Here is a 27,044-nt window from a genome sequence, read left to right as displayed (position 1 = left end):
GTGACTACAGACCTTGAAATGGAATCTGCGCATTTTTAAAATCCATAAGGAAGGGAAACTCTACACAGGAAACATAAGCCCAAGTAACTGTGTTTGGAATCAGGGAGTTTAATTGCCAGCCCTTTCTTGCAGTCCAGCTGCTGGGTAATGTTATCTGGCAGCTCCCGAAACCAGAGGGGGGTGGTATCTGTGCGGGTAAACAGAGCTGGCTTTCTCCAGTGACCTCTGCCCTCTCCCCCTCTGACACCTGCTCATTCTCCACAGTTTATCTCTAAAGCAGGGCCAGCCAGAGCATCTTTAAGAAGCTCTGGTAGTGGGATGAGGGTCTAGGGGTGTCCTGGGAGAGGCCAGAATTCCGGCATCCATCTCTCATCTGGAGTGATAATATAGGCTATCTACAGTTGGGAAGAAAACAGAGCAAGCATCTTGTCACAATGGAAGGATGGAGTCTGGAGTCCATCTTCAGATCGCTGGTCTTATCTACAGGAAGAACACTGTCTGCTTTGGAGTCTGCAGCCTATGGCATGTCCCAGAAGTTTGGGAAAACCTGAGGGTGGGAATGGGATCCTGAGAAGTCTCACAACCAATGAAGTGGGTGCTATGAATAAGAGAGATCCAGCCTGGGCTGGCCCCAGAATTCTCTCCTCACTTGGCCATCCTCTACTCGACAAGTCACTGAGCCCTAGCTTCCTCCTCTGCCAAAATTGCGTTGTCGTTTTAACTTGTACCCTGTAACAGCTACCAGGCCTGCCTGCATCTCCCAATGGCCAGGCCTGCCTGCATCTCCCAACTACCAGGCCTCCCTGAGTCTTTCCAGCAGCCAGGCCCAGGCCAGTGATTTATTCTCCCTGGGACGTGAAAGAGAAGCCCCTAATTACCACACAGGAAGGCGCATGGGTGTTAAGCCCCGTTAAGTCCTTCCTCAGTGCCGCTTCACAAGCGCTGGAGAATGGTGGAGTTTAATGACCTGCAGGCAAGTTCTTTCTCTCTCTCCTGGTGGGCCTGGCCTCTTGGGGACCCATTATGTAAGGACACCAGGCAGCACCTGGTGCCGGCACACATCTGCTTCCTGTCTAGGAACCTGCAGCAAGGAGACATTCAGGTGGAAGAGGGTAGGGGGTGCTAGGGTGATTATGACCCTGATGAAAACCCAGCTCCTCTTCCACGGTAGCAGGGAGCTGCTATGCCTGAGGGTCGGCTGGCTTTTGCTGCATTCCTGAACTTTGGCCTGTCTGATCCCCAAATCTGTCTCTGGTTGGTCGTGGACTCTTCCTTGTTCCTCTGGACCACTGGTTCTCAACCTTCCTGATGCTGCAACCTTTAATACCGTTCCTCATGCTGTGGTGACCCCAGCCATGAAAATCATTTTCATTGCTACTTCATAACTGTAATTTTGCTTCTGTTCTGAACTGTAACGTAAATATCTGTGTTTTCCGATGGTCTCAGGTGACCCCTGTGAAAAGGTCTTTCAACCCACAGGCTGGGAGCCATTGCCCTAGGCCCTTCCCTGCCCATAGGTATCCAGACTTTTCCAAGCACCTGAACGAAGCTTTAATTTAAAAGATGTTTATTCCTTATCAAGTTATTTGCTTTAAATACCTACAGACCTAAATTTACATATAGAGAAATAGGCCTGTGGCTGCTGAACGAATATTCTCTTCAAAATTAAAGTTTAATTATCATTACAATAGGAGGAGAAGGATCTTTAGATAGGGCACAGCCTTCTTGAATGGATTAATGTCCTTGTCATGGAACTGCCTGTGTTCATGGTAAAAAGGATGAGTTTAGCCCTCTTTCTTTTGTCTCTTGTACTCCCCGCTCCCTCGTGTGCCTTGTGGACATGACCTCACAGCTGCCACCACCAAGCTTTTGGGCTTCCAAGTACAAGAACCAAATCAAGCCTAGTGTTTTTAATTTACCTCAAGCAACAGTAGAAAAGTAAATACCCAGTATGATTTTTGTTTGTTTGTGTTTTCGAGACAGGGTTTCTCTGTGTAGCCTTAGCTGTCCTGGGTTCACTTTGCAGACCAGGCTGGCCTAGAACTCACAGCGATCCACTTGTCTCTACCTCCCTGTGTGCTGGGATTATAGGGGCCAGCCAGCATGGCCGGTTTATCCGGTGTGATTAAGACGGGGAAGATTCAGATTTGGTTGACATCTTCTGCTGTGTATTTTATTAGCTGTGTGACTTGACTTAGCATGTCTGAGCCTTATTTCCTCCTGCACCATATGGGGATAATCACTGAGAAGATTAAATGAGCTGATGAATTTGAATACTTTATACCATACTGGCTTATAGTAACTTATCACCTAAACATGAGCCATCATTAGATATCTAAATGATTTTGTAATTTGTTGAGATAAATGTTTTTATCAAGGGTACAACAAAGCCGATGCACACACACCTATCTGCCTGTATGTCTGGTCCGTATATTTATGTCTGTCCGTTGTTTTCTCAGGCAGAGACTCACATGGCTCAGGCTGACCTGGAACTCACTATATAGTTGAAGATGACTTTGAACTCCTGCCTCCACCTCCCAAATACTGGAATTATAGGTGCCCACCACTGTGCACCTAGTTAAATATTAGGTATTGTTTAATAATTTTAAAACTATTATTCTCACTGCTGAGACTAGAGCCCAAGGTCTCAAATATGCTGGGCAGATGAGCTACCCCAGAGCTATGTACCCAACTCATAATAGTAGTTTATTTTGAGCTCAGGTCAGGGCTGTTGTTTTTCCATATCAGAACCTCTACTCATCAATACCCCACGCTGGGAAGCTAACTGTCTTAGTTACTTTTCTCTTGCTGTGATGAGCCACCATGACCAAGGCGTCTTATAAAAGAAAGTGTTTAAAGGTCATATGGTTCCAGAGTGTTAAGAGTCTGTGATGGCAGAGCAAAGGCGAACGGTGGCCAGAGCAGCTGCTGAGAGGCCACATCTTGATCCACAACCACAGGGCAGAAAGTGAGACACTGGGAATGGTTGTGAGTCACTTGAACCTCAGGCTACCCTTGGTGGCACACCTCCTCCAACAAGGTCACATCTCCTAACCCTTCCCAGACAGTTCCACCAACTATGGGTGGGGGCATTCTCATTGGAACCCCCACACTGACTCTGCGACTGATCATGGAAAGGGAGGAGGAACGCAAGTCAGAGAGTGTCTTTCACGGAACCACCAAGCAACAGGATTGCCCGCACTTCTGCGTGCAAGTTTTGGCCTCTTCAACTGGGGAGTTGCACCAGTCTGCTGTCCGCAGCATCCGAATGCTTCTCTTTGCTGAGGTTTCTCCTCCATGTAGCTCAGGCCCTGGCCCTGGCTTCTCTGACTGTGAGGTGCTCACTAGGAAGAATGCCACACACCTGTGGTGTCAGAATCATTTACCAATGGCCTGGAAACCTGAATTTCTACAGTTTCCGGCGTAATTCTGAGGGATATGTAGATATGAGAGCCTTCGCTGGGGATCCTTTGTGCCTCCCCAGAGGTCGCCTCCTTTGTGTCACATCTGTGCCAGGAGAGGTCAGCAGAGTAGCCCAATGGCAGTGGGTGTCTGTGTGCCGTCTGTATTTAGACCTCTGCCAGGGCTGTAGAACAGGAACAGCAAGCCACGTCGTATGGACAAGGACCTTTCTCTCCTTTCCCAGAGGCCTCCTGAACCAGGGGTTCTTCTGTGGTGGCCTGAAGCTGCAGCCCCATGTGGCTTACCAGGGGGATGGCCTGGGCCTGGTGTGCTTGCCTGGTGTGGCACCCGGGCAGCCTGTAGCTTCTGCGTGTTGCTTGCCATCTCTCCTATGAAGTTGCTTCTTGTGCCAGATCTGCCGGCTTTCTTGGTCAGTGTAGCGAACCTTTCTGTGCATGTGTTCTGAAGGACAGTGAGCCTGGCTGTCGGGAGGCTGAGTTGAGCCGCGCAGCTCTGAAACGTTTATAGTCTCCCAAAACGTTCAGGGTGGGTAACCCAGCTTTGTGTGTGGAGTAGAGATCTGAGTGCCCTGAGCCCAGGTCTGCCCATGTGGGATTTCAAAGCATGAGGCTTGTCGAGCTGTAGTTGTGGAGGAACCCTCGTGGAATCTCATTCATTCCGAACTTTGAGGACCAGTGGGAATCAGCTATTTACAAATGTATGATGACCTCAATTTTAGGTTTCTTGTCTGCAACACATATTAATGAAAATGATGTATAAGCCATTTCTTTTAACCCTTTACTAAGAGAGCCTTCATTCTTATTTCAGTGACTGCTTCTTCAGGTATAGGGAGTGTGTGTGTGTGTGCGTGCACGTGCATGTGCGTGTGCACATGTGTGCGTGTGTGCGCATTAACATACATTGTAGCATCCATATGGTTCCTGACATTGAGCCAGGCCCTGGTGACAGATGAGAAAAAGAATGGTCTGGGCTGTGGCACTCTTACAGTAATATTAAACCGTGCCTGGCCTGCCTTAGAGCCCAGTCTTGGTCACCTACTCACCTGCTCTTCTTTTCCAACAGGTATATATTATCAATGTGACCTGGTCCGACTCTACCTCCCAGACTATCTACCGGAGGTACAGCAAGTTCTTTGACCTGCAGGTGAGTTGGCAAGAGCCAGATAGTGGCCCGAGTCTCTGGTGGGCTCCCGTGTTTTGTGTCCATATCCCACTGGAAGGCTCTGGACAGAGCTGAGGGACAGAATCCATTCTGGCACAGAGGGGCAGATGGGGGAGTCCCCACAGAGCGGCCAGGCTTGTTACTGTCTTGAGCGCTGCGTGCAGACACTTGAGGCTTTGTTGCTTTCCGCAGTGGTCCTTCACAGTCATGCTTTGTCATCTTGCCTTGGCCTTGGGGTGGAAACCACGGGGAGTCGGGAAGGCAGTCGTGGGTGCTGTGTGCCTGAGGAGACATATGTGTAAACATCTATGATGAGACACAAGTCACCACATCATTGCTAGTAAAGAAAAGCAAACACACAGAGAAGACCAAAACAAAATAAGCAATTTATAAAGTTACATGCTGGGCATACCACTGCGTCTGCCTGGCTATCTAAACAAGGCGCTTGCCACCCAGTTTGTACTTGTGGATGGTGAGTGTGTGTCTCTAACTCACACAGGCAACTGTCTTCAGCAAGATGGTAGTACATAGCCACATAGTACCATCCCACACACCTCTTTGATGCTGGCTGATTCATTTTAGGATCTTTTGGTGACAAATGACTTCTATGTGGTTGACTAGATAGTGGGGACGGCACTGGGTCAATGGGGCTTCCACAAAGCCCAAACTAGTATCAATTGTTCCCATCTTGTCTCTGATTCCCTCCAATACTGTCCTTTGCCCCTGTTAACTCCCACACTGACGAACTTAGCTGTCAGTGACTCTGGAATTCCATACCTGTGGCTCCCAACGCCATAGACACTGACTGTCTCCCTGTTCCAAATTGATTACTCTCAAGGAAGACTTTGGCCAGGTACCTTCTTCAGAACAATCAGAATGCCCAGAGGTAGAGGGTCTTGGAGCACAGTCACGAGCTCTGGCAGGGGGCACTGAGGTGTCACCCTTGGGCATCAGGAGCAAGTGCTGGTGTATTAGTGTGAGTGGGCAGCACCCTTCCTCTATCTGGAAGGGAAAGCCGAGATATTTGAGATTCTCCCTTAGGATGTGAGTGTGATTTAGACTCACAAATACTCAAAGAAGAGACATTCATTCCTAGCCCTCAGAACCAGCAGCCAGTCCTTCCCCTTAGCCCCTTACAGGGGACCATCTTGGAGAGGCAGAGGCAGGCCTGTGTGTTTGTGCATTAATGCCTGCTTTTATCTCATGATCCTTATCACTCTATTTATGCAACAAACTTTTAAAAAGCCAGTTCCCCAGATTATGTATCCTTCTGGTTCCACAGTACGGGGCTGAATTTGTCACTGCATGTGAGAGGAGGAGCGTACATGCCTCCTGCCTTCTGCCCCTTCCCCTCTCGATCCTGCCCAGTCAGTCTCCTTCGGTCTCAGGATAAACTGGTGGGATTTGCCTGTGCCCCATCAATGGGTACAGTGTGTGGGGACAGGAAATGATGGTACAGTAGGGCAGAGCGTGGACCCTGAAAGGGCTCATTGATGAGCTGGAAGGGGGCTAGCAGCCCGGGGAAACTTCCAAATCAGAATTTCTCTTCTGGTCCCACCCCCTCGCAAGTTATTGAATCATACAGGAAAGAAATGCTGCCCCCATCCTCCACCCCTGCGTGAGGCTTCTCTTCCTCCTGTCACTGCTGGAAGGGACACAAGCGTGGAGCAGCTGTGATATGCTGGCCCCTGGCCCTGGCATGACTCCGCCTGTGGCCAGGCTTGTCTGAGTGGGTCATCCTGTCCCTGTGTGTGCAAGTTCCACAGCTACAGGTTCAGTTACTTTCAGATCAAAGATGTTTATTCGTTTGCGGTGAGGCATGTGTAGGCCACATGTCGAGGGTGGAGGGCAGCTTGAGGGAGTCAGTTTTCTCTGTCCACTGTGTGGGTCCCAGGGAGTGAACTCAAGTCCTCAGGCTTACCAGCTAGCATCTTTACCTGCTGAGCAATCTCTCTGACTCCAAAGATACTTTTAAGCCAGGCATAATAGCACATATCTATGATCACAGCACTTGTGAGGTAGAGGTAGGGGGATAAGGAGTTCAAGGTCATCCTCAGCTACATAGGTTGAGGGTAGCCTGGGCTGCTTAAGACCCTTTCTTTTTTCTTTTCTTTTCTTTTTAAGAAAACATAAAATTTCCCCTTCCATCCTGAACACGTACAGATTCTTTTTGTTGTCATTATTCCAAAATATGCTGTAGCAGTTGCTTTCATAAGGTGGGTCCCAAGGGCATTCCTTTTCATCTTTGTGGCATCCATTCATTTATTCATGGTCATGGCTTTCTTATTTATTGGGGTTGCTGGCCTGACAAGATGACTTAGCAGGTTAAAGGTAACCTTAACATGCCTGATGGCCTGATTCTACCTCCGGCAACTACCGACTGAGCATATTCTTGGAACAGTTGTCCCAAGGCCCCTCTGAAAGCCAGGATAGACTCCAGAGAGGGCTTCAAGAGCATTTTAGATGTCAAGGTGGAAACAGGGGAAAGGGCCTTGTTCTTCTGAAAATAGCTTACTCCTCAGCCTTCTACAAGCAGAAGAGGGACCCAACCTACAGGGAGCAGATTATGGTCTCAGGCCCACATTTGTTTGGTCATAAAGGGTCTGCTTGGAGATGCAGATAAGCAGGAGTCAGGCAAGTGGCCACAAACTCCCTTTTAAGTCATCTTTTCATTGGACATATCTCCCCTGTGACCTAGTCCCTCCAAAGAAGGACAGGAAGCCTCCCTCGCCCTGGCTCCACTGGTGGCTGTTTCACAACCTGGCCTGCCAGCCCCTGGGCTGCAGTCATTTCTCTGCAAACATTGGCTCATGTGCTGTTGGCCCCTGAGAGGGACCCCTGGCAGTGAGAGTAACTGGGTCAATATTTGGTCAGTGCCAGGAAAGGCCCTTAAACTTCCCCTGCACCACTTGGAAGACAGCTGAGAGAGCTTGAGCCTACTTATTTGCTCAAAGGGCTTCAGCTGTTTCGAAGAGCTTTTATCTCTCTTCCTTATTCATCTCTCTTGCGCTTTCCACCCACGCACCCAGCACGGGGCCACACTCAGTTTCCAGCTCTTGAGTAGCCTGGTTAATGACCGGTGAACAAAGCTGTAATCCTAGAATCGCTAATATTCAGCCCTGGAATGGCGTGTTATAATATTACCTGTGGAGGTTCCTGGAGCATTGCCTTTTTAGAATTAGAAGAGATCCTTCTTGTAATGTGTGTGTGAGTGTGTACATGTGAGGATGGTGTATGTATGTGGTGGGTGCAGGTGCTCACACCTGTATTCAAGTATGCAGAGAGCAGAGAAAGCCATTGGGTGAGAGCGTCCTGTTGTAGCACTTTCCACACTATTCCTTGAGACGAGTCTTTCCCTGAGCTTGGAGCTAGGTGGACAGCTCGGCTCTGCCCCTTACCCCCAGCTCTGGGGCTGCAGATCTGTGCACCCATGCTCAGATTTTTACATGGATTCTTGGATCCAAACTCAGATCCTCAAGCTTGTATGGCCAGCACTGCCACCCACTGAGCCATTTCTGCACTGCAGTCTATAGACTCTAGACCTATAGTACTTTTTATTCTAAGCCTTTTCTTTGTAGGGGAAAGCTGTTCATTTTTCTATTCATTTTCTATTCATTTTCTATTCATGTTTGTGTATGCATGTGTTTATGAATCACCTGTGTGCAGGCCAGAGGTCGATATTGAGTGTCCTCCTCTGTAGCTCTTCTCCTTATCTATCTATCTATCTATCTATCTATCTATCTATCTATCTATCTATCTCTCTCTCTCTCTCTCTCTCTATCTATCTATCTATCTATCTATTTCTCTATCTATCTATCATCTATCTATCTATCTATCTATCTGCCTGCATCTATCTATCTATCTATCTATCTATCTATCTATCTATCTACCTACCTACCTACCTACCTACCTATCTTTGGGCTTTTTGAGACAGGGTTGTGTTGTGTAACCTTGGCTCTCCTGGACTCATTTTGTAAACCAGGCTAGCCTTGAACTCACAGTGATCCACTTAACTCTGCCTCCCTGCATGCTGAGACCATAGATGTGCACCACCATGTCCAACTCTTTATTTATTTTGAGATAAGGTTTCAAACTGAGGATCTTGACGATTCTGCTAAATAGGTTGGTCAGTGAGCCCTAGGGAACACTGAGCCTAGATAAGAGGCAGCAGGGTTTTTTTCTATGTGTATCTCTCTCTCTCTCTCAGTCTCTCTCTCTCTCTCTGTGTGTGTGTGTGTGTGTGTGTGTGTAGGTCAGAGGACAACTTGTGGAAGTCAGTTTTCGCTTTCTCTCCTGTGGATTCCAGGGCTCTAACTCAGGTTGCCAGATGGTGCCTGCCAAGCCATCTCACCCACGGATGTATTCCTAATTTTTAAGGATTTAGAAGGATGTACTCCAGATGGGTCACCATTATGTCTGGATGATATTAGGGACATTGATGGAAGAAAGGCTGGTAAGTGAAGAGACACCTGGGAAGAGTTCGGAGTGTGGAAAGTCTAAAATTTAAAAAATGCCTCTTGTGGTTGTTACAGCAACAGAAAACAACAGGCTTGAAAATTTATATCAAGAATGCATCTAGTAAGAGAAAGAAAATGAAAATAATAATTTAACTTACATTACCTCATTTTTCCTGGACCATCATTCTAAATCATTCCTGTGGAATGTAACTACTTAGATCTCATTAGAACTAACCAAATTATCTTGTCAAACTGGCATCATGTATTTAGATATTCCTTAAAACCCGTGAGCCAGGCACTGGAACAGGATGGCTGCTGGCAGCGGTGCTCTGGTCCTGATGAAGCCATGGTGAGTCGGGTTGGGGCAGCAGTGGTTAGGATGAGCAGCACCCAGGACTGAGATGGCTGGTTCCGGAGACCGAGCTCCCCAGGCCTTACTGATTATATATCCTCTGATGAGTTCTTTAACCTCTCAGTGCCCCTGATTTCTCATCTTAAAATGAAGTCATTATAAAGACCTGCTTCCTAGGATGACAGAAAGAAAAATGCTAGGTCTCATGTAAAGAAAGCCATTAGAAAAGCAAGTGTAACCATCTTAGAGAAGGAGGCAGAAGCATCATGAATTCAGCCCTCAGGAGGAAATAGCTGGGTTCCCCACCCTCGCTGGAGACACAGGCTTCTTCCTGTGCCCCTTAATACAGACTTCGCTTTTGCCAGAGAATGTGTAGTCTGCCCTTAGGCTGGAGAGGCAGATGGCAGTGTGAAGGATTCCTGTAGAGAAACAGTTTTCATCTCCCAAGTTCGCTTACCAACCCACTTCCCCCAAGCCACACTGTTAGAAAAACACTTTTTAAAAAAAATCAGTTAAGCAGTCATTGGTCCACAGCTTTTCCTTACCCTTGGAGAGAGGCATCTTGTTTTTGATAGAACATGCAAGGATTCCTGGGGAAGCTCAGGAGGACTCCATTGGTCCCTGGTAATTCCCTTCCCACGGGCAGCCAGCTCCAGCTCCTTTTCTGGGCCTCTGGGGCTCTAAGTGAACTCCAGCCTATCTCTTTCCACTGGCAGGTCCTGCCTGAGGGAGGTTTTGCCAGGGAAGAGGGAGGGGAGGAGAGGCCCTGGGTGAAATGGTTCCTGGGGGTCAGCCCAAGGTGGGAAAGCTTACAGCCGAGTTTTCACTTTTAAGCTACCTTGTGTCTGCTGGAGTTCTCAAAAAAAAAAAAAAAAGCTGATGCTCTTTCTCCCTTCTCAGACACATGAGGCGTGTAGCTTCCTGTGTGGGTTCTGAACCCTGTGCATTTAGGAACACCCCTTCTACAGCTGGGGCTCTTCAGACCCAGAGGAGCTCAGAATCCAAGTTAGAACACAGAGGAAGGATGGGGCAGCGTGGGACAGGGTTGGAGAGGATTCTTGCACATCTGTGAGAAAGGGAAATAAGACCCAGATGTCAGCTGAGGCTTGAGAACCGTGTTCAGAGTCCTGCTCTCAGGAGAGCTTTCTTGCTAGGCCTTTCAGACTCTCTGAAGCAGCCCAGAGTTGTGAGGCTGCATCCTCACCTAGGTTTCTCCACAGAAACCAGGGAGCTCCTCTCTGGGGCGCTGTGCACATTGGATCCAGGCACCCACCTCTTGGGCGAGGGAGTTCAACCATATCCTTTTCCGAGCAGATGTCAGGTCCAATTGGATCAGCCCCTCCGATGTGCACTGGGAAATCTGAAGCCATTTCTGCCCTTTGTTACTCCCTTGGCTCTTCCCTGGGGTCAGGCTGGAATTATTAACTCACCTTCAGGAAGTTCTTCCTTAGGCAGGAAAGCCATAACGGAAGTTACGATGTCTTTTGTCTTCTAGTATTGGCATAGACTGCTCATTGGGTCTAAACTTCTGGGGAAGTTTTGTGAGTGAGGACACTGGAGGGAGGGGCACTGCCTACACCCCAAGTCCTGCAGAGCTGCTGAGAACGTGTCTCAGCTGGAGAAATCATCTATGTGTGAATATCACACTATGGAAGGTACACGCTTTTCCTAAAACTGGTTTTAACTGTGTTCGTGGAGGAAGGGGTAGAATTATGTTTTATAGTTGGAGGCCTTTAGAGATAAAGAAGTGATAAGTATCTGACACTCAAGTTACCTTGTCCTAACATGCCCACGACAGACAACATTCATTGATCACACATTCTCCCCTACCATGTCTGTGACAGACATTGTTAATCGATCGTGAGTTCTATATGTATCTCCCAATCTCTAAGAGAACAAAACTGGGTATCTTCAGGATGTCACCCCCTATCACTTAGTAAATGGCCTTTGAGGTGAAACTGATTGGCCACCTTCTGATCTCTCTCCATCCCCTTATTTGATTAATGAGAACATTAGACTCCAAGTCTGATTTTGGGGTTGTCTAAAAATCACAGCACCAGGGGCCTGGGAAGGCAGCTGAGTGGTTAAAGAGCTTTGCTGTACAAGCATAAGAGCCATGTTCTGACACCCGGAAACCCACAGAGATGCCAGTTAATGTGGCTTCCCTCCTGTAGTTCCAGCCTTGGAAAGCAGAGCAAGCTGCCTAGCAAGACTAGCCACACCAGCAGGCTCTGAGTTTGATCGAGAGACCCTGCCTCATTGAATAAAATGGAAAAACCATTAGGGATAATTCCCAGCTTCGACCTCCTGTGTTCACATCCACATCTGTGTGCCTACACACATGTATAACATGTATACACACAAGTTAAAAAAAAAAGAAAGAAAGGAAAAGAAAAGAAACAAGACCTTCCTCAATCATGAACCAACAAGCCAGTGAGACTCTGGTGCCCCAGCTTGCAGCTCTTTCCGGTTGGGATCGGTCTAATTTTGGTGAGGGGGGGCAGGAACCCCTGATGCCTCACCATCGCAGCTGAGAAGTGGGAGCCCATTCTCTTGACTGTGCCAGGAGCAGAACTCTCTTTTCTAGAAGGGTCTTCCCAAGCAGTCTTTCTCTCTCTGGGGCTCCAGTGCTACCTGGCTGTCAGCCCACACCACCTCCCTCTTATTGAATAACAAACCCAGCTCCACCAGGGACCACATCTGTGTGAGTCAGCACACACCACCTGTGCCTGCTTGGAGCCGCACACCTTGTTTTCCTGGTGTAAGGTGTCACACTGGGGTGTGTTTGGGTGTTATGTCAGGGAGGCCTTGGAATGCGGTTGCCGCCCCATCGCCTCCCTCCATGGTCCCAGGCTCAAAGGCTTGGCCTAGAAAATTCAGTTCGTCTTCACTGAGCCTCATCCACCCCTCTCTGGAGGAGAGTTGGTGAAGAAGTGCGTAGGGAGACAGAGCACCACTCCGAGCCGGAGGATGAAAGGAAGGAATCTCTTTGGTGGTGGCCAGGTGAGAGTGAGTGTGTGTGTGTGTGTGTGTGTGTGTGTGTGTGTGTGTGTGTGTGTGTTGTGCCACATGCAAGTGAAAAATTTTAAGTTTCACCTGTGATCACTTTACTTCTTTCCTGCCAGGGGCAACTGCATTTCTCTCTTGATGCACCCTGAGGATTCAGGGGAAGAGGCAGGCAGGCAGCCCTGGTTTAATTGGGAGCATCCACTAGTGGCAAGATCCAAGAAGGGAAGAATGAGTGTGGCCCTGGTGAGAATCCACAGTGTAGACCAGCTACCTGGGCCTGTGTGCTGGGCATCCACCCAGGCAGGTGCTGTCTATTGGAGGCCCAGAGGTGTGACATCCTGTCCTTCCCAGCTCCAGACAGGGCAGTAATCAATTTTGCTTTTGACTCCATGGAACCATGTGCCTGGGATAAGGGATGACAACCTGAGCTGTGAGTCTTTCTAGGGGAAGAGTTTGTCCTGCCACTCCTCAGCAGTCAGCCATCAGGAGCTATGAAATCCCGAAGTTTAGCTGAAGCTGGGGAAAGGGATCTCAGCTCCCCAGGGACCTCCTACTGTTGAATGAAATCTGGCTCTCAAAGGGCTCGTGGGATTCCTGGTGCCAAGTTCCTGATGTCCTGAGTGAGGTGACAGAAGCTCAGCCGATGTCACACATTTACTTGTGTCTTGGCCCCGCCTCCTACTGCTGATGGACTCTAGGCCTTTACCTATCCTCTGGAGCGCTCCACAGTTGTGTCTGCAGAACCTGCCTCTGTGGCCGTGGCATATTTTCCCTACCAAGCCTGGAGCAGCCAGGGAGCATTTCTGTTACAGGGCTGAGGATATAGATTCTCTGCAGACCGAAGGAACTCTAGGTTTCTGCAAGTGCCCGCCCAGCTGGACTTAGGCAACGGTTTCCAGCTTCAGAAGGGTCTTGGGCATCTCTGGAGCCTCCTGAGTGAGTGTTCCTGGGTTGGCTAGGGGACAGCTTTCAAAGCAGCCAGGACCTGGCTCTGTTGGCTAATTAGGGAGCCTTCATCTGTTGCCTGGCAGAACAGAGTGGCCAGTTCAGCCTTGCTGGAATGCTGGAGATTGGGGGAAATGGCTAAGCACTGGCAAGGGGGGGTTCCCCAAGGCTAAATGGATGACATTCAGATATACAAAATAAAACTGAAAAAAGAAAAACTCAAACAGGAAGCACGCGGCTGGTGTCTGGGCTGGCGGGGAGATGCTTGCAGAGGTGGCCGTGTGTGTGACAAGCTGGCCATTCTTCCCACTGTGTTTCCCAAGGGCACCTCTGTGAAGGCCAGCCTGTCTCCCTCCCCAGTGAGACAGGCTGCTTTTGTCTTGGGTTTCTAGTGCCTCACTTCTCAATTTGGAGCTGGAGGAGGAGGAGTCCCCAGTGGAAGGGTGGAGAGAACCCAGTGGGTGTGCCCAGTGGATGCTGGGTATGGCCCTTCCTTTCTCCGTCAGGCTGTTCAGTGGGGTTGTAACCAAAGCAGAGGGTCTGGGCTAGGGGGCCACAATTCTAAGAAACTTGTAGAGGAGGACTCAAATCTATAGTTTCCACCAATTGCACCATCAATTTTTAGTGCATGCTGGCAAAGAACTGATGTCTTCAGAGGGCCCTTCCTTCTCTCCCAGGGAAGAATGACTGCTTACTGCCATCTCTGGACCTTGCTGTGTCTGGGCCCCTGTGAATACAGCAGGCTAAGAGTGGCCTCTCCTACTTCTTCCTCCTCTGGCCCAATAGGGTCACCCAACTGTTCCACTGACTGCCGTCTCCCCTTTTTAGTTGGTCCTGCAGTGCTATGCTTGTTCTGTTGAGCATTTGCCGGATAAACAGAGTGGCTCTTGTAGGGTCAAACTGGACCCCAAATTCCCGCAGTCACAGTCAGGTGGCTCCAGAAGCAGGTTTTGGGGTTCATCTCTCTCAGTGAGTGGCGGCTTTCTCTAGTCCCGGTTCCTGAAGGGTGAGGAAGGGTGAGCACCTGAGGGTATTTGTGGAGCACTAGCTAAGGGCAGATCACCTTGTCTGGACCAGGCTGAGGAGTGGAGACAGCTGGCCTGGAGACTGACCTGGAGGCAAATGGCTTGTCCAAGTGGACATTCCCATAGTTGACCCTCCTAAGTCTCTTAACTTGTAAGTCATTCTTGTGTATCTGTCTCATGTTCCAAACCCAGCTGCTGTCTGCACCTTTCTCCAGATCCTTCTTTCCCCCACCCCTCCCCCTCCTCTCCTTCCCTTCCCTACTCCTCCCCCCCTTCCCTCCCCTCCTCTTCCCCTCCCCCTCCCCTCCTTCCCTTTCCTCCTCCCCCTCCCCTCCTCCCCCTTCTCTCAGTCCTTGCACCATCTCTCCCCCTCTTGAGTCCGGAGCCATCTTCCCAGGTCTCCCTAGTCTTCTAGAAACATCCCAGTGCTGCAGTCAGCTTCTCTTCTCTGTTGTTTATTTGTGACTGAAAAATTTCAATCCCATCTAGGGCTTTCTAGTGAGGCCCTGGTGCAGAACCGAATAGAATACACCAGGCCTCAGTGGCCTCTGGCCCAATGCTAACACATGTAACATTTTGCTCTTGAGAAGTATCTTGACTAGCTATGAGGCTCCCTCCTCCTGCCTTGGTGGAATACGGTATCAGGAAGTTCTATGGAGCAGTTAGACCTGGAACTGGAACAAGAGGAAAGAGGACTGATGATCCCAAGCCTGAGAAGAGTCTGGGCTCGGGAGCTCTTGGGGACAGAAGTGCAGAGGCAGGGCTGCCTGGAGATGCTGAGAGGGGCTCAGGGGTTCAGCAGGTGGCCCTGCTGTTGTGGCCACCATGGTCTGGAGGCCAGACAGGCCTGCTGACAGGTGCCAGCGAGCTTACTGCAGCCACCGTGATCTCCCCTGCGCCTCCCCCTCCTTCCATACCTCACCCTAGGTATCAGCCACCCCTGGCACTTAGTCAGCCACAAGGCAGGGCAGCTACTGGAGGGGTGACCTCTAGCTGGCCTCCAGGGTGGCCTGGATGACACCCAGATGCCCAGGGACATTTTCCCTGTGCATTTCCCAGTACCTGACAGAAGCACTTTTCCCTACAGGACCGCCTCTGCGCAGAGCCCAGCTGGAAGGCGGGCAGGCACAGCTCCCCGAGTGGGCTGCAGTATGAGGCTTCCCTGGGCAACTCCACCCAACTTTTATTTTCTTTCTGGGATTTCTCCTTTCTTGCCAGAGTTCCACTTATTCTCTACTTCTCCCAGTGTGGAGAGACTGAAAGCAGCCCTTGCCTGAAGAAGATTCCAGAGGGAAATGACAGGAGACTCCTGTGGGCCAGAGGTCTGCCTTGTTAACCAGGGGGGAGCTCATCAGACGCAGGGCCATCAGACCAGATGTTAGGAGCCCCTGAGGTATGGCAAGAGATTCAAGTCCAATAGGGAACCACACAGACCTGGCCTGACATCCAGGGTCCAACATAGAGAAAGGGGGCTTTTTCTCTCAGACCTCCCTTAGAACTGAGGAGCGGCTCTACCTGCTCTGTTTCCGAGTCAGCTCCTCAGTTTCGCTCTCCTTTGTGCTGTACTCCAGGCTTCCTGCCAATCATAGAGCGCCTTTTCAAACAGGCCATGTCATACCATGGCCATGCATATACCCATCCCGCAAGACCTGTCTTTTCAGAAGGAACTCTGAACTCCTAGCCCATGTGATTCGTTCATGTGCCCTTTAAGACTGATTCTATTTCCTGTACTACCTCTCAGATCTGCTCTGGGTGTGTGTGTATGTTTCTCTCTGTCACACACACATACTCTCTCTCACACATACACACTCTGTTTCTCTCTGATTCTTTTTGTCTCTGTCTCTCTCTCTCCCATTCCCCAGACATGGAGTGCACTGCTACCTCAGAGCCTTCACCCCTGTCCATGCTGTTCTCTCTTCTCCAGATCCCTTCCCCTGATCTTTAACAGTTGATTCCTGCTTGCTCAGGCCTCAGGTGACCTGCCAGCAAGCCCTCCTTTGACCAAGTCCTTCTACCCTGTTTTCAGATCACTTGTCCCCAGCTGGTCATCTGTCATCCTATCAGCCACCTGTTTACTCTCACTTTCCCCACAAAATATGAGCCTTAGGAGAAGAAATAGCCTCACAGCTTCTGTTTTCCCAGTCAGTAGAACGGCGCCTTCCAAGCCAGCAGTGAAATGATTGTGAGTGATGTCTAGAGCACAGGGTGTGGGCCTTGGCGAGAGGGCCTGTACCCTCCTCCTCAAAGCCAGGTGTGTCCAGCTTTCACTCCTCTGCTCAGTCTTTGCCTGTGGGCTGGTCTGCTGTGAGTCACTTGTCAAAGATCTGGTGGAGTCCTTGTGGGGCAGAGAAGGGCTCCTCAAGTTCTCTGCCGTGTTCCAGCCACTGGGCGCCCTTCTTCAGATACAGGTTGAGGTGGTAGCCGGTGTGCAGGGTGAAGCTGCATTTCCCCATGCTCTTAGCCGATGTCTGCCCTGCTGGTCTCAGGGTTGCACCCTGAACAGTGAAGGCCTAGGTCACCCAAGGGCCAATCGGAAGTCTCTCTTCTCCATCCTATTTTGTTGCTGTCGTTTCTTTGTTCTGTTCAAGCGTGATCTTTGGGCAAGCTGATTGGTTGATCAGGAGGGGATTGGCATGGTGAATTGGGGACCCTGTGAGAGGAACACTGGGCACCTCTAGAAGCCGCCCAGAGATAATGTGGACTGCCTTGGAGAAGTGGCAAGCTTGAAAGGTCACCATCAGGAATGCTGGTGCCTGGCTTGGGGGGGGGGGGGTGGCTCCTCCCACGGTTCAGCTTTGTGACTGCTGTGCTTGCTGTAGACTTGCAGGCCCGGGCTCTGCAGCTGTGGCTCATTCACTGATGGAGGCAGGGCTGGCAGGAGCGAGGGAAGGACGGCTCTGCCGGTACGGAAGCTCAGCCACACAGGGACGTGCTGCCTGGTTGCTGTGGACCCAGGACATCCATAGGATGACTCTGCATTCTGCAGTCTTCCCTCTCGAGATTTGGTTGGGGAGACCTTGATTAAACTCCCAACTGCTGTCTAACGAACTCTCAGTGGCTTAACATAAGAAACACTCATCTTTCGTTGATGCCCCAAACTTAATAAGTCAGCAGAGGCTTCAGCTCCAGGCAGCCATTCAGGAGCTCGCACCCTTCCACCTGCAGCCCCCACATCCCGTGGATATTTCTGCCCAGTGGGAGTCACGAAGAAGAATGTGAGGGACGGCATGGAGAGTTTTGCTGGTGGTGCCTAGGGTGGGGTGGATTTCACTCCTGCTCAAGTTCCACCAGTCAGGATTCAGTCACAGGACTATACTGTCAACACAGGAGGACAGGAAGCGTGGGTTAGGTGTGCCCAGTTGTGTTTTGGCCGATGCGGTGGACAGTGGACTTTGATGCCCAGATTTCCTTCTGAGACACAGGTGAGGATTGACAGGCACAGGCATGTGCACAGATCATCGTGACGAGAATGAGTGAGGCTCTGGAAGCATGGCCAGTCCACAGAGGAGGGAGCTGTAGGACAATGTGCTGTGTTGGTGAGGCCCACAAACTGCCGGGCAGTGCGGGGTACACGTGAGGCTGCAGAATCATCCACATCAGCGGTGCCACGTGGATGGCAGAGCCGGTAGGGGGTGTGAAGCCCAAGGCAGCAGCGTTCAGCACTGGTGTTCACCTGGCACTGTGCTAACTGGGACATTAGTGACACAATTAGTGTTTGTGGAATTTGTAATGGAGAAAGGGGAGCATTGGGGAGGTGACCTGTGTGTCCTTGGCTGGACTCCCCTGTTCATACAGACAACAGTAGCCTGGAGGAAGTGCCTGAACTCTGTACTACAACCCAGTGCTTTTCGCTGCACAGAAAGGCTTGGTTGGGTCTGACCCACACTCCATAGCTGTTTCCCACCCCCCAGGCAAGGAGAAAACTCCTGGGTCCCTAGAACTCTCACTGCAAGGGAAAGGCTGGTGAAAGAGCTGGCACTCTGCCCACTCCACTCTTGCCTTTTTTTCTATTCTTTTGTTTTCCCTTTTGCACAAGACATTTGTGGGGAAAAAGCTCTAAGGCCTGGAAAGACCTCCACCCATTTAGAACAGAGCCAGCAGCGGAGCAGGGTGGCACATGCCTTTAATCTCAGCACTCAGGAAGGTAGAGGCAAGCAGATCTCTGTGAGTTCAAGGTCACCCTGGTCTACATAGTGAGTCCTAGGACAGTGAGAGCTACATAGTGAGACCTTATGTCAAAACAACGACCCGCCCCCCCCCCCCAAAAAAAAGGAAAAAAAATGAGCAGAAGAAACAATAGGGGACAAAGCTGGGTGAGTATAGAGAGAAGGCACTTAGCTTGTCCTTCAGACATGTCCTGCTCGGCCTCTCTTCATCAGGAGGGCAGATTGGAGACTAGAACAGAATCTCTTTGCCTTGGACAGCAGTTTAGCCCTAAGGGTCTGACTTGGCCTCATCTCTACTTTCTGTCCCAAAGTTTGGGCAGAATTTCACCCCACAGTGCCCGGGGAAGTTTGGGGACCACAGTTTGGCCATATGAAAGGAAAGAATAAAAAACTGGGGTTTGGGGAAAAGGCTCCATTCTGTTCTCCTCGCAAAAGAGGGCCTCTTGCCCCCTTTTTTATGGGGGGTATTCTGGAAGGTTTGTGTGGGAGAGGGAAGTGTTGGCAGTTTTGGGGATAGTTTAGAAATCTTAGGAGGGGTCTTTGGCAAGGTGAAGGGACTGCAGAGTCCTAAAAGGAAGTTGGGTGACCATAGCCAGGACCTTCCGTGTGGTTACGTCACCACCCTTCCCCTGACCTGGCACCAGCATTGCTCTGGCCATCTGCTCCCCTCCAGATGTCTCTTTTACCCCTCCCAGCCTATGTAGGAGCCAGATGTGTCTTTCTAGAATTCCACTTTCAGTGTGTTCCTCCTCTGTGAAGCATCCTCCAGGGACTTCCTGTTGCCTTGAGCAGGAAGTCCAATTTCCTCCTCTCAGACTCAGCCCTGCCCTCACCCTGCCCAGTACACCCCTGCCCTCTTTAGGATCAGGACCCTCCGGCACTGGCCACCTTCCTAGGAATAGAGGGGGAAGAGCCGAGTGCCAGCCCCGACTCACCGCCGCGTGGGGCGTAGGTGAGGAGGGTACACCGTTCTCGCGTGGGAAGCCACACGTCAGGAAGTGCACGGCCTGTTCCACTCTCCCAGAGCCAGGCTGGGCGCTGGTGGAGCCCACACCTCTGCTTCAGCACTGTTGCCACCGGCTTTCCCGGGGGTCTGCTTCCCTGGCATCATGCCTCCCCTTCTTCCTCTTGGCCATGGAGAGCTGAAGTTGCATGAGGACTGACATCCTAGGATGATGCGAAGAGTTTTAGGATGCAAAGGGCTGTCAAGTCACCGAGGATGGACCCCAAAGGCCTTTCGCCATTGACAGTAAGGGATGGCTGGGCCCAGCAGACTCTGCCCTGCTTTCCTGAAAGCTAAAAGACTGCATCAAAGATGGGATGGCACTGAGGAGTCAGGAGTCACCGTCTTAGAACAGCCTAAGTATCAAAGGCTGACGGCAAGCCAAACCTACCCTCACCCACACACCACTCACTCTGTGGTGCTATTTTTACTCAAAGACAATATACTGGCTAGTTTTATGTCAACTTGACACAAGCCAGAGTCTTCAGAGAGGAGAGAGCCTTAGTGGAGAAAATACCTCCATAAAATCGGGCTACAGGCAAGCCTGAAGGGCAATTTTTAGATAAGCGATTAAGCCCCTAGTGGGTGGGGCCATCCCTGGGATGGTGGTTCTGGTTCTATAAGGAAGCAGCCTGAAGTAGCTATGGGGACCAAGCCAGTAAGCAGCACCCCTCCATGGCCTCTGCATCAGCTCCTGCCTCCAGGTTCCTGCCCTGCTCTGTGCTCCTGCCCTCACTGCTTTTGGGAATGAGCTGTGAGGAAAAGAAACCCTTTCCTCCCCAAGTTGCTCTTGGTCTGGATGTTTCATCATGGCAGTAGTAATGCTAACTAAGAGATGAGGAGACAGGGCACAGACTACATGACATTGCCATGCAGGAAAGGAACAGGCTGATCTGTGATGTCAGAGCTCAAGTGTCCCATGAGTGACTAAAGGGACAGGGACAGGGACAAGGTAGGAATAGTGTGCCTGGGTTTCAGCAGCTCTTTTTTGAGTGTTTTTGCCTATGCCTGTGGGTACAACCACGGGAACTATTTCACCAACGCAGTTACTGATGCCCAGAGAGGGTTTCCTGGATCACAAGCCCTCGATGGGCTGGACTGGAACCCTCCTCATGCCTCCAGTCCCGTGTTCTTTATCCTGAATATTTGTGGAGCCCATGAGAGTGGATTTGGGAAAGGCTGGGGTGGCCAGCCTGCTTGGGAAGCTTCCAGGAACTAGTGAGAAGGCTCACAGTCTAGAAATAGCTGGGGTAGTACTGTCAGCATGTCCCTGATTTCCTTCCTCCCTGAGGGTCCCTCAGCAGGTGGCGGGCAATTGGCCCGGCCTCCACCATGTTAAATGTAACACATGTCCTGGCCAACCCCATCCCTGGCTGGGCTGCTGGGGGAATCTGAGGCCTCCACTCTGAGACTGGCCCACGCACACCAGCTGGGCAGCTCCCTGGAGCCTGGATACTCACAGCTAGGAAGGGGCTGGCCAGGACAACGCCCCCATCTGCATGGTCCCTGCTGGCTCCCTGACCTCAGAGGTGGAGCCTGCTGCTCAGACTGTGCTCCCGTCCTGCCTAACAGACACAGAGACTGACCTGTGTCGCTGTGTCCACTCAGCCCTGTGTGTTCTTCACGTTTACCCCATCGCCGAGCCGCTCCACCGTGACCCCAGCAAGCCTTCTGGGAGGAGGAGGGCAAAAAACTCTCTTTAGCAGTTCTATGCTGTGTTCAGGTGTGTATGGAGTGAAGAATAATGTGCCGCCCAGTCCATGTGGACACTTAAAGCGCAGGACCATGGTAAGCGGCCGTGTCTGGAACTAGAGTCCAAGTAGTTGCGATCCACTGAGATGAAGTGTGCTGGGGAACAGCCACCTGTGCAGCATGACTGGCAACGTACTAAAGGGGCACTGGGTCACACGGAGAGGCCTGTGAAGACAAAGGTGATGCTCCAGCAGCCACGGACTGTGTTTGGCCCAATAACCAGCCACTAGTGATAACCAGCCACTAGTGAGAGACAGCTGCCGAGCCCATCACAGCCCTGAGAAGCCAGGGCTCTGTCACTCTGCTTTGGGGCTCAGAACCCTTGTCATTTACACCACCTAGTTTATGGTGCTTTGTCACGATCGCCCTGGCAAAATAATACAGTCAGAAAACACATGGCCCGGGGTGTAACTCAGTCAGGGAGTGATTGCTTAGCATATGTAGGCCCCGTTTAATCTCCAGCACCTCGTAAACTGTCGCTGGTGGCCCTTGCCTGAATTGGGTGGTGGAGGCAGGAAGAGTGTAGTCATCCTCAACTACATCCGAGTGTTCTAGCCCAGCCTGGGCTGTGTGAGACTCTGTCACAACACAATACAACAAAACACACACAACACACCATAACACAAAACACACAAACAACACACCATAATACAAAACACACACACACAACACACACATACATACACAACACAGAACACACACACACATAGACACACACAACACATACAAATACAAATAACACATAACACACAACACAAAACACATATATACACACACACAAACACGCCACAATGCAAAACACACACAACACACCAATACACAAAACACATATACATACATACACACACAACACAAAACATACACACATACACAACACAACACACACATATACAGACACAACACAACACACATAACATGACACACACAACACACACAAACATATAACACAACACAAAAAAACACATATACAAGGCAACACACATATGCACATAGACACACAACATAACAACACAGCACAACACACACACACATACATACACATACAGACACACACAGAGGGGAGAGGGGGGAGCTGTATGCCAAGCCGTGAGCATGGCCTCCACACGGTGGCGAAGGCGTGGCGAAGGCGTGGTTGTGTCTCTCCTTGGAGCTGGGGAGGAGGCTCTGTTCAGCTGACCCTGCCTGGAAGGAGATGGCTGTGGAGTGAGCGCTGCCGCGCAGCGGGCTCTGAAATATTCCTCTCACACTCTCCATCCGACTTCTGGCAGTGACTTCAGCTCAGCTCTTCACACTGGGGTTCGTGTCAGCATGCCTGGCCCACTGTGGAGGGGCACATAGGGCATCAACCTTTACCAGCGTTTGTGCCAAGCGTGTGCTCACTCCCGAGTCTCTGGAATAAACGATGTAGAGCCTCCACCCCAGATCTCACCACTTTTCCTAACACATGACGGCTTGTATTCCTCCGTGAGCAAGGCTGCTCAGTGCACTCCGCTGCTTCCTGTAGCAGGGCTGACCCTCACACTAGCAAGCCTTTGCGTTTGTATGCTGGCTTTCTTTCTTTCTTTCTCCTGCTGTGCTAATTCAGGGCCCAACTCCACGGTCTTTTCTGGCACGTCTGCTTTGCCCACTGAGCCACTGATCTTATCCCTCCCCTAACTTTTACCTCGTGTAAGCACCGTGACCCTCACCTAAAGCTGCTAGTCCTGCGTGGGTGTCCTGGCTCCCTCAGAGCCTAGAGGTGATTCACACCCAGGGTCCTGCTAATGCAGCGTGCAGACCACCATGCTAAAGGGAAGGGATTTGGAGCAATGACAGCAGCTTGCTTTCCAGAACATGCTGACGGAATGCTTTAGCTTGTTGCAGACTTGAGGTGCTTGGGCTGGCCCCTCGGCACCGGGGAGCGTTCAGTTCCCTGTATTCTGGAGTTAGCATCTTAGGGGTCCTTGACCCAACCGGGAGGTCCTCCTGGTCAGGGCAGAGGAGCCCTCTCTGCTTCCTGACTGTCTGCCTGAGTGGCCGGCCAGCCGCACGGAGCACTAGTGGTTTTGACAGGAGAGCTTGCATCCCTCGCCCCGGCAACAGGGCACCCTGAGCGACATGCACCCAGTACCACCCTCTTGCCCTCCAGTCTTCTGTGAGTTGCAGCATCTGGTTAGCTGGTGTGATATTGAAGCCTGGGTTGCACTCTTATTTGCTCTCCTTTATGTGTGTGTCACAAACAGTTTATACAATTATAAACGTTCAGGGAGGAAGAGGCAGGCAGATCTCTGAGTGCCAACCTAGCCTTGGACCCAGATAGTGATGCCCTGTCTTACAGAGCAAACACAAGTAAACAAAAAACCAAAACTTATTTTCCCTAGATTGGTGTGTGAATTTCTGCATTCCCGACTCCCCAGTCTCAGGAGCTTTTATTTTGTAGCAGAGGTTCTCAATGTATGGGGTCATGACCCTTTTTGGGATCAAACAGCCATTTCACAGGGGTCGTCTAAGACCACTGGAAAACACAGATATTTACATTACGATTCATAACAGTAGCGAAAATCACAATTATGAAGTAGCAATGAAAATAAATTTGTGGTTGGGGGTGACCACTGCATGAAGAGCTGTATTCAAGGATCACAGCATTAGGAAGGTTGAGAACTACTGTTTTATAGAGATCAATCAACTTAATTTTTTTTTAATTGCAAAGGACCTAGAATGACTAATTCTGAAGAAGAAAAAAAAAATCACTTTAAGGCTTACCAAATTCTATAGTAATCAAGAGGAGATGATACTGGGGTCATGGAAAAGCATGAAGCCCTGAAATAGACAGGAGTTAATTGAGTTTTGACAAGAACTTGTCTAATTTAGAAGGCAGAAGAGCCTCCTCAGCAAACTGCTCTGGGGTAATGTGATAACTACCCCGGAAATATATGCTGACATTTGATGTCAGATCTAATCAGAGCAGGGCGTCCCTTGTCTCCCAAATAAGAGGATTTGCAAATAATTACTTTAGAGGCGCCACCCAGTCCCTCCCTCATCTGTTATTTACTTAGCACCATGTCGAATTGGCTCAACAAGGATGCCTAACTGTTCAGGGGCAAAGAGTCCTTCCTCTTCGGGACTAGAATAAATCACAGGGCTGTGGCTGTGGTTAGTTCAGTTAGTTGGTAGAGTCCTCGTCTCACAGGCCCAAAACCCTGAATTGAATCCCCAGTACCACATAACACTGGTGTTGCCTCGAATGCTTGTAATCCCAGCAGGTGGAGAAGGGCAGATTGGAAGCTCAAGGTCATCCTCAGCTACAGAGTGGGTTCCAGGCCTGCTTGGCATTCATAAAACCCTGTCTCAAAGAGAGGCGCGGGGTCTCGAAAGGCAGTGTCAGTCAACTAGGATAAACAAGCTGGAAGCACTACTGGAATTCAAAGAAAGTAGGTGGTGACCTTTCTGTCCCAGAATGCTCTTCGGGTCAGTCTCACATGGAAGGCAGTCCAAGAACAGGGGAGAGTGGGAGAAGAACACGGTAGGAAAAGCTGCACCCAGCATTGTTTACTTTAACTTGGTTTTGGGTTCTTTGAGATAGGGCCTTGACATATGGTGGAGGCTGGCTGGCCTTGAACTCAGATTTCCTGCTTCGGTTTCTAGAGTGTTGGGGTTACAAGCGTGATTACAAGCTAGCCGCCAGTCCAATGCATAGCATGGACAAATGACTCGAGTCGCCGTGTTCCCTCGTGGCCTTACCAACTGAGCGTCTGCCTCTTAAGGGAATTTGTAGGTCAAGGACCTCAGTACCTTTCCAGCAATGTTCTTTTTGCTCCTTAGGCAGGAAATGGTCTGATTCTAAAGGATTAAGGTTGAAACCCAGGAGCTTGAAGGCAAAGTCGCTGGGAACTCCTCCCTCCCAGCAGGCGAGCAGTTGGGCCTCTTGGGTTACAAACGCACCCCAGTCGGGTGGGACCCACCTCCTTTCTCCCCAGTGTTTATTGCTGCAGAGTCCTGCCCAAGGAGAGCTGTGGAATCAGCTTTCTGTGGCTGAGCCAGCTCCTGGGACCAAGCTGTCCTGTATCTTTCACCCCTCAGACGAAAACAGTCCTGCACTGAAGGGATGATGGTGTTGGTTGTAAAGGCTGCCTTAGCCAGGTACCTCTCACTCACGCTGGCAGTGAGACCTGTTTCCTTCCGACCTTTCCAGACTGACAGGAAAATCTACTTCTTGCCTGAAAAGGTGGTCACAGAGGAACTCCATGCTGGGTGGAACCCATCTCCCTGTCCATGCTCCTAGGCCTCCTCCTCCTCATGAGAGCCTGGCCAGGTCTGTCTGGGAGATGGCCCCTCAAGTATGCATTTCTCAGAGGAACCCAGCCTTACACATAGGGCACTGAAGGAGTTACATCGACATGGATATCCAGCATGGATCCACTGCTCACCAGCTAGTCGCCTTAGGCCCAGACCCTTAACTGTGCCACCCTGCGAGACTGAGTGCTGCTGATGTCCCACACTGCTGGCTCAATGCCGTTAGGCTTTCCTGATTTGCTCTGGAGTCAGTGCCAGGGCTTTTGATGTCTTTGAGAGGTGACCTGTGGACAGAGAAAATATCCCTGGCAGCTGGTTAGGCTGGGCTGTGTGTTCAGGGCCAGTAGGCTGCAGCCCTTAGTGAGGGCCCACGCCGAGGCTTAGCTGTGGTGGGTTAGCTGTGGTGGCTGGGCTGTATACCTGAGGATGAGCGGTGTGGATGAGCTGCTGGAGGACTCAACAGATGGTTGCAACCTGGCCAGGGTTGGAGAGTGGGTGCTGGAGTAAGCCAGAGGCATACCAAGAGGAAGCATTGCTATGTAGGAAGAGGGGGGCCCTGCAAGCTACCCCACCCTCTAGAAACCGAGTAGAGGAAGGCTCAGTCTGCCCCACAGCTTCCTGGCTATCAGATGGCTCTGCACCTCCAGGAGGCACATAAAGCCACTCTGAAATTCACGTGTGCTTTGGCTAGGATGGCAGCAGGGATGTGACCCTCACTGTCACCGGGAAGCCTTCTCGGCAGCCGTGTAGATCCTCACCGGAGCCCCTCCCCACCCCATATTACACTTCTGAGAATCCTGTGAAGGTCTGGAGAGATGGCTTGGAGGTTAAGAGCACCGTCTGCTCTTCCAGAGGCCCTGAGTTCAATTCCCAGCAACCACAGGGTGGCTCACAACCATCTACAATGTGATCTGGTGGTGCCTTCTTCTGGCAAGCAGGTGCACATGCAGATAGAGCACTCACACACATAAAATAAATAAATAAATCTTTAAAGCCAGGCGTGGTGGTGCGCCCCTTTAATCCCAGCACTTGGTAGGCAGAGGCAGGCAGATCTCTGCGAGTCGGAGGCCAGCCTGGTCTACAAAGTGAGTTCCAGGACACTCAGGGCTGTTGCACAGAGAAACCCTGCTTGAAAAAAACAAAACAAACGAACGAATCCTGTGTCCTGGACCAATGCTGTTCAACAGAAGTACAGTGTGCGTTACATATCCAATAAAGGCAATTCCTATAGCCACTTTACAATGTAGAAGGAAACAGGTAAAGTTAATTTTTAAACTGTTCACTTCGGGCTGGAAAGGTGGCTCAGTGGTTAAGAGCACTATTCCTGGGTTTGTGTCATAGTCACACAACGTCTGTAACGACGGTTTCAGGAGGCCCAATGTCTCTGACCTCCATTAGCACTTGCATTCATGTGTGCAAACCTATATACACACACACACACACACACACACACACACACACACACACACACACACACAC

At 50.5% G+C, this 27,044-nt stretch overlaps 1 protein-coding gene across 3 annotated transcripts in view; it reads left to right on the top strand.

Moving 5' to 3' along the window:
• Sh3pxd2a (SH3 and PX domains 2A) overlaps nt 1–27,044 on the top strand; it is a 203,561-nt gene that overhangs the window by 40,465 nt on the left and 136,052 nt on the right. For all 3 annotated transcript variants that reach the window (XM_055591630.1, XM_055591631.1, XM_055591629.1), the window contains exon 2: nt 4,486–4,566. In XM_055591630.1, the coding sequence (XP_055447605.1) occupies nt 4,486–4,566 (81 nt within the window). The remainder of the gene's footprint in view (nt 1–4,485; nt 4,567–27,044) is intronic.

Source organism: Psammomys obesus, unplaced genomic scaffold (assembly GCF_907164565.1).
Source record: "Psammomys obesus unplaced genomic scaffold, mPsaObe1.curated_primary_1811, whole genome shotgun sequence".
NCBI classification, from domain to species: domain Eukaryota; kingdom Metazoa; phylum Chordata; class Mammalia; order Rodentia; family Muridae; genus Psammomys; species Psammomys obesus.
Note: the sequence above shows the minus strand (reverse complement) of the source record. Positions and strands in the feature narration are given on the sequence as shown.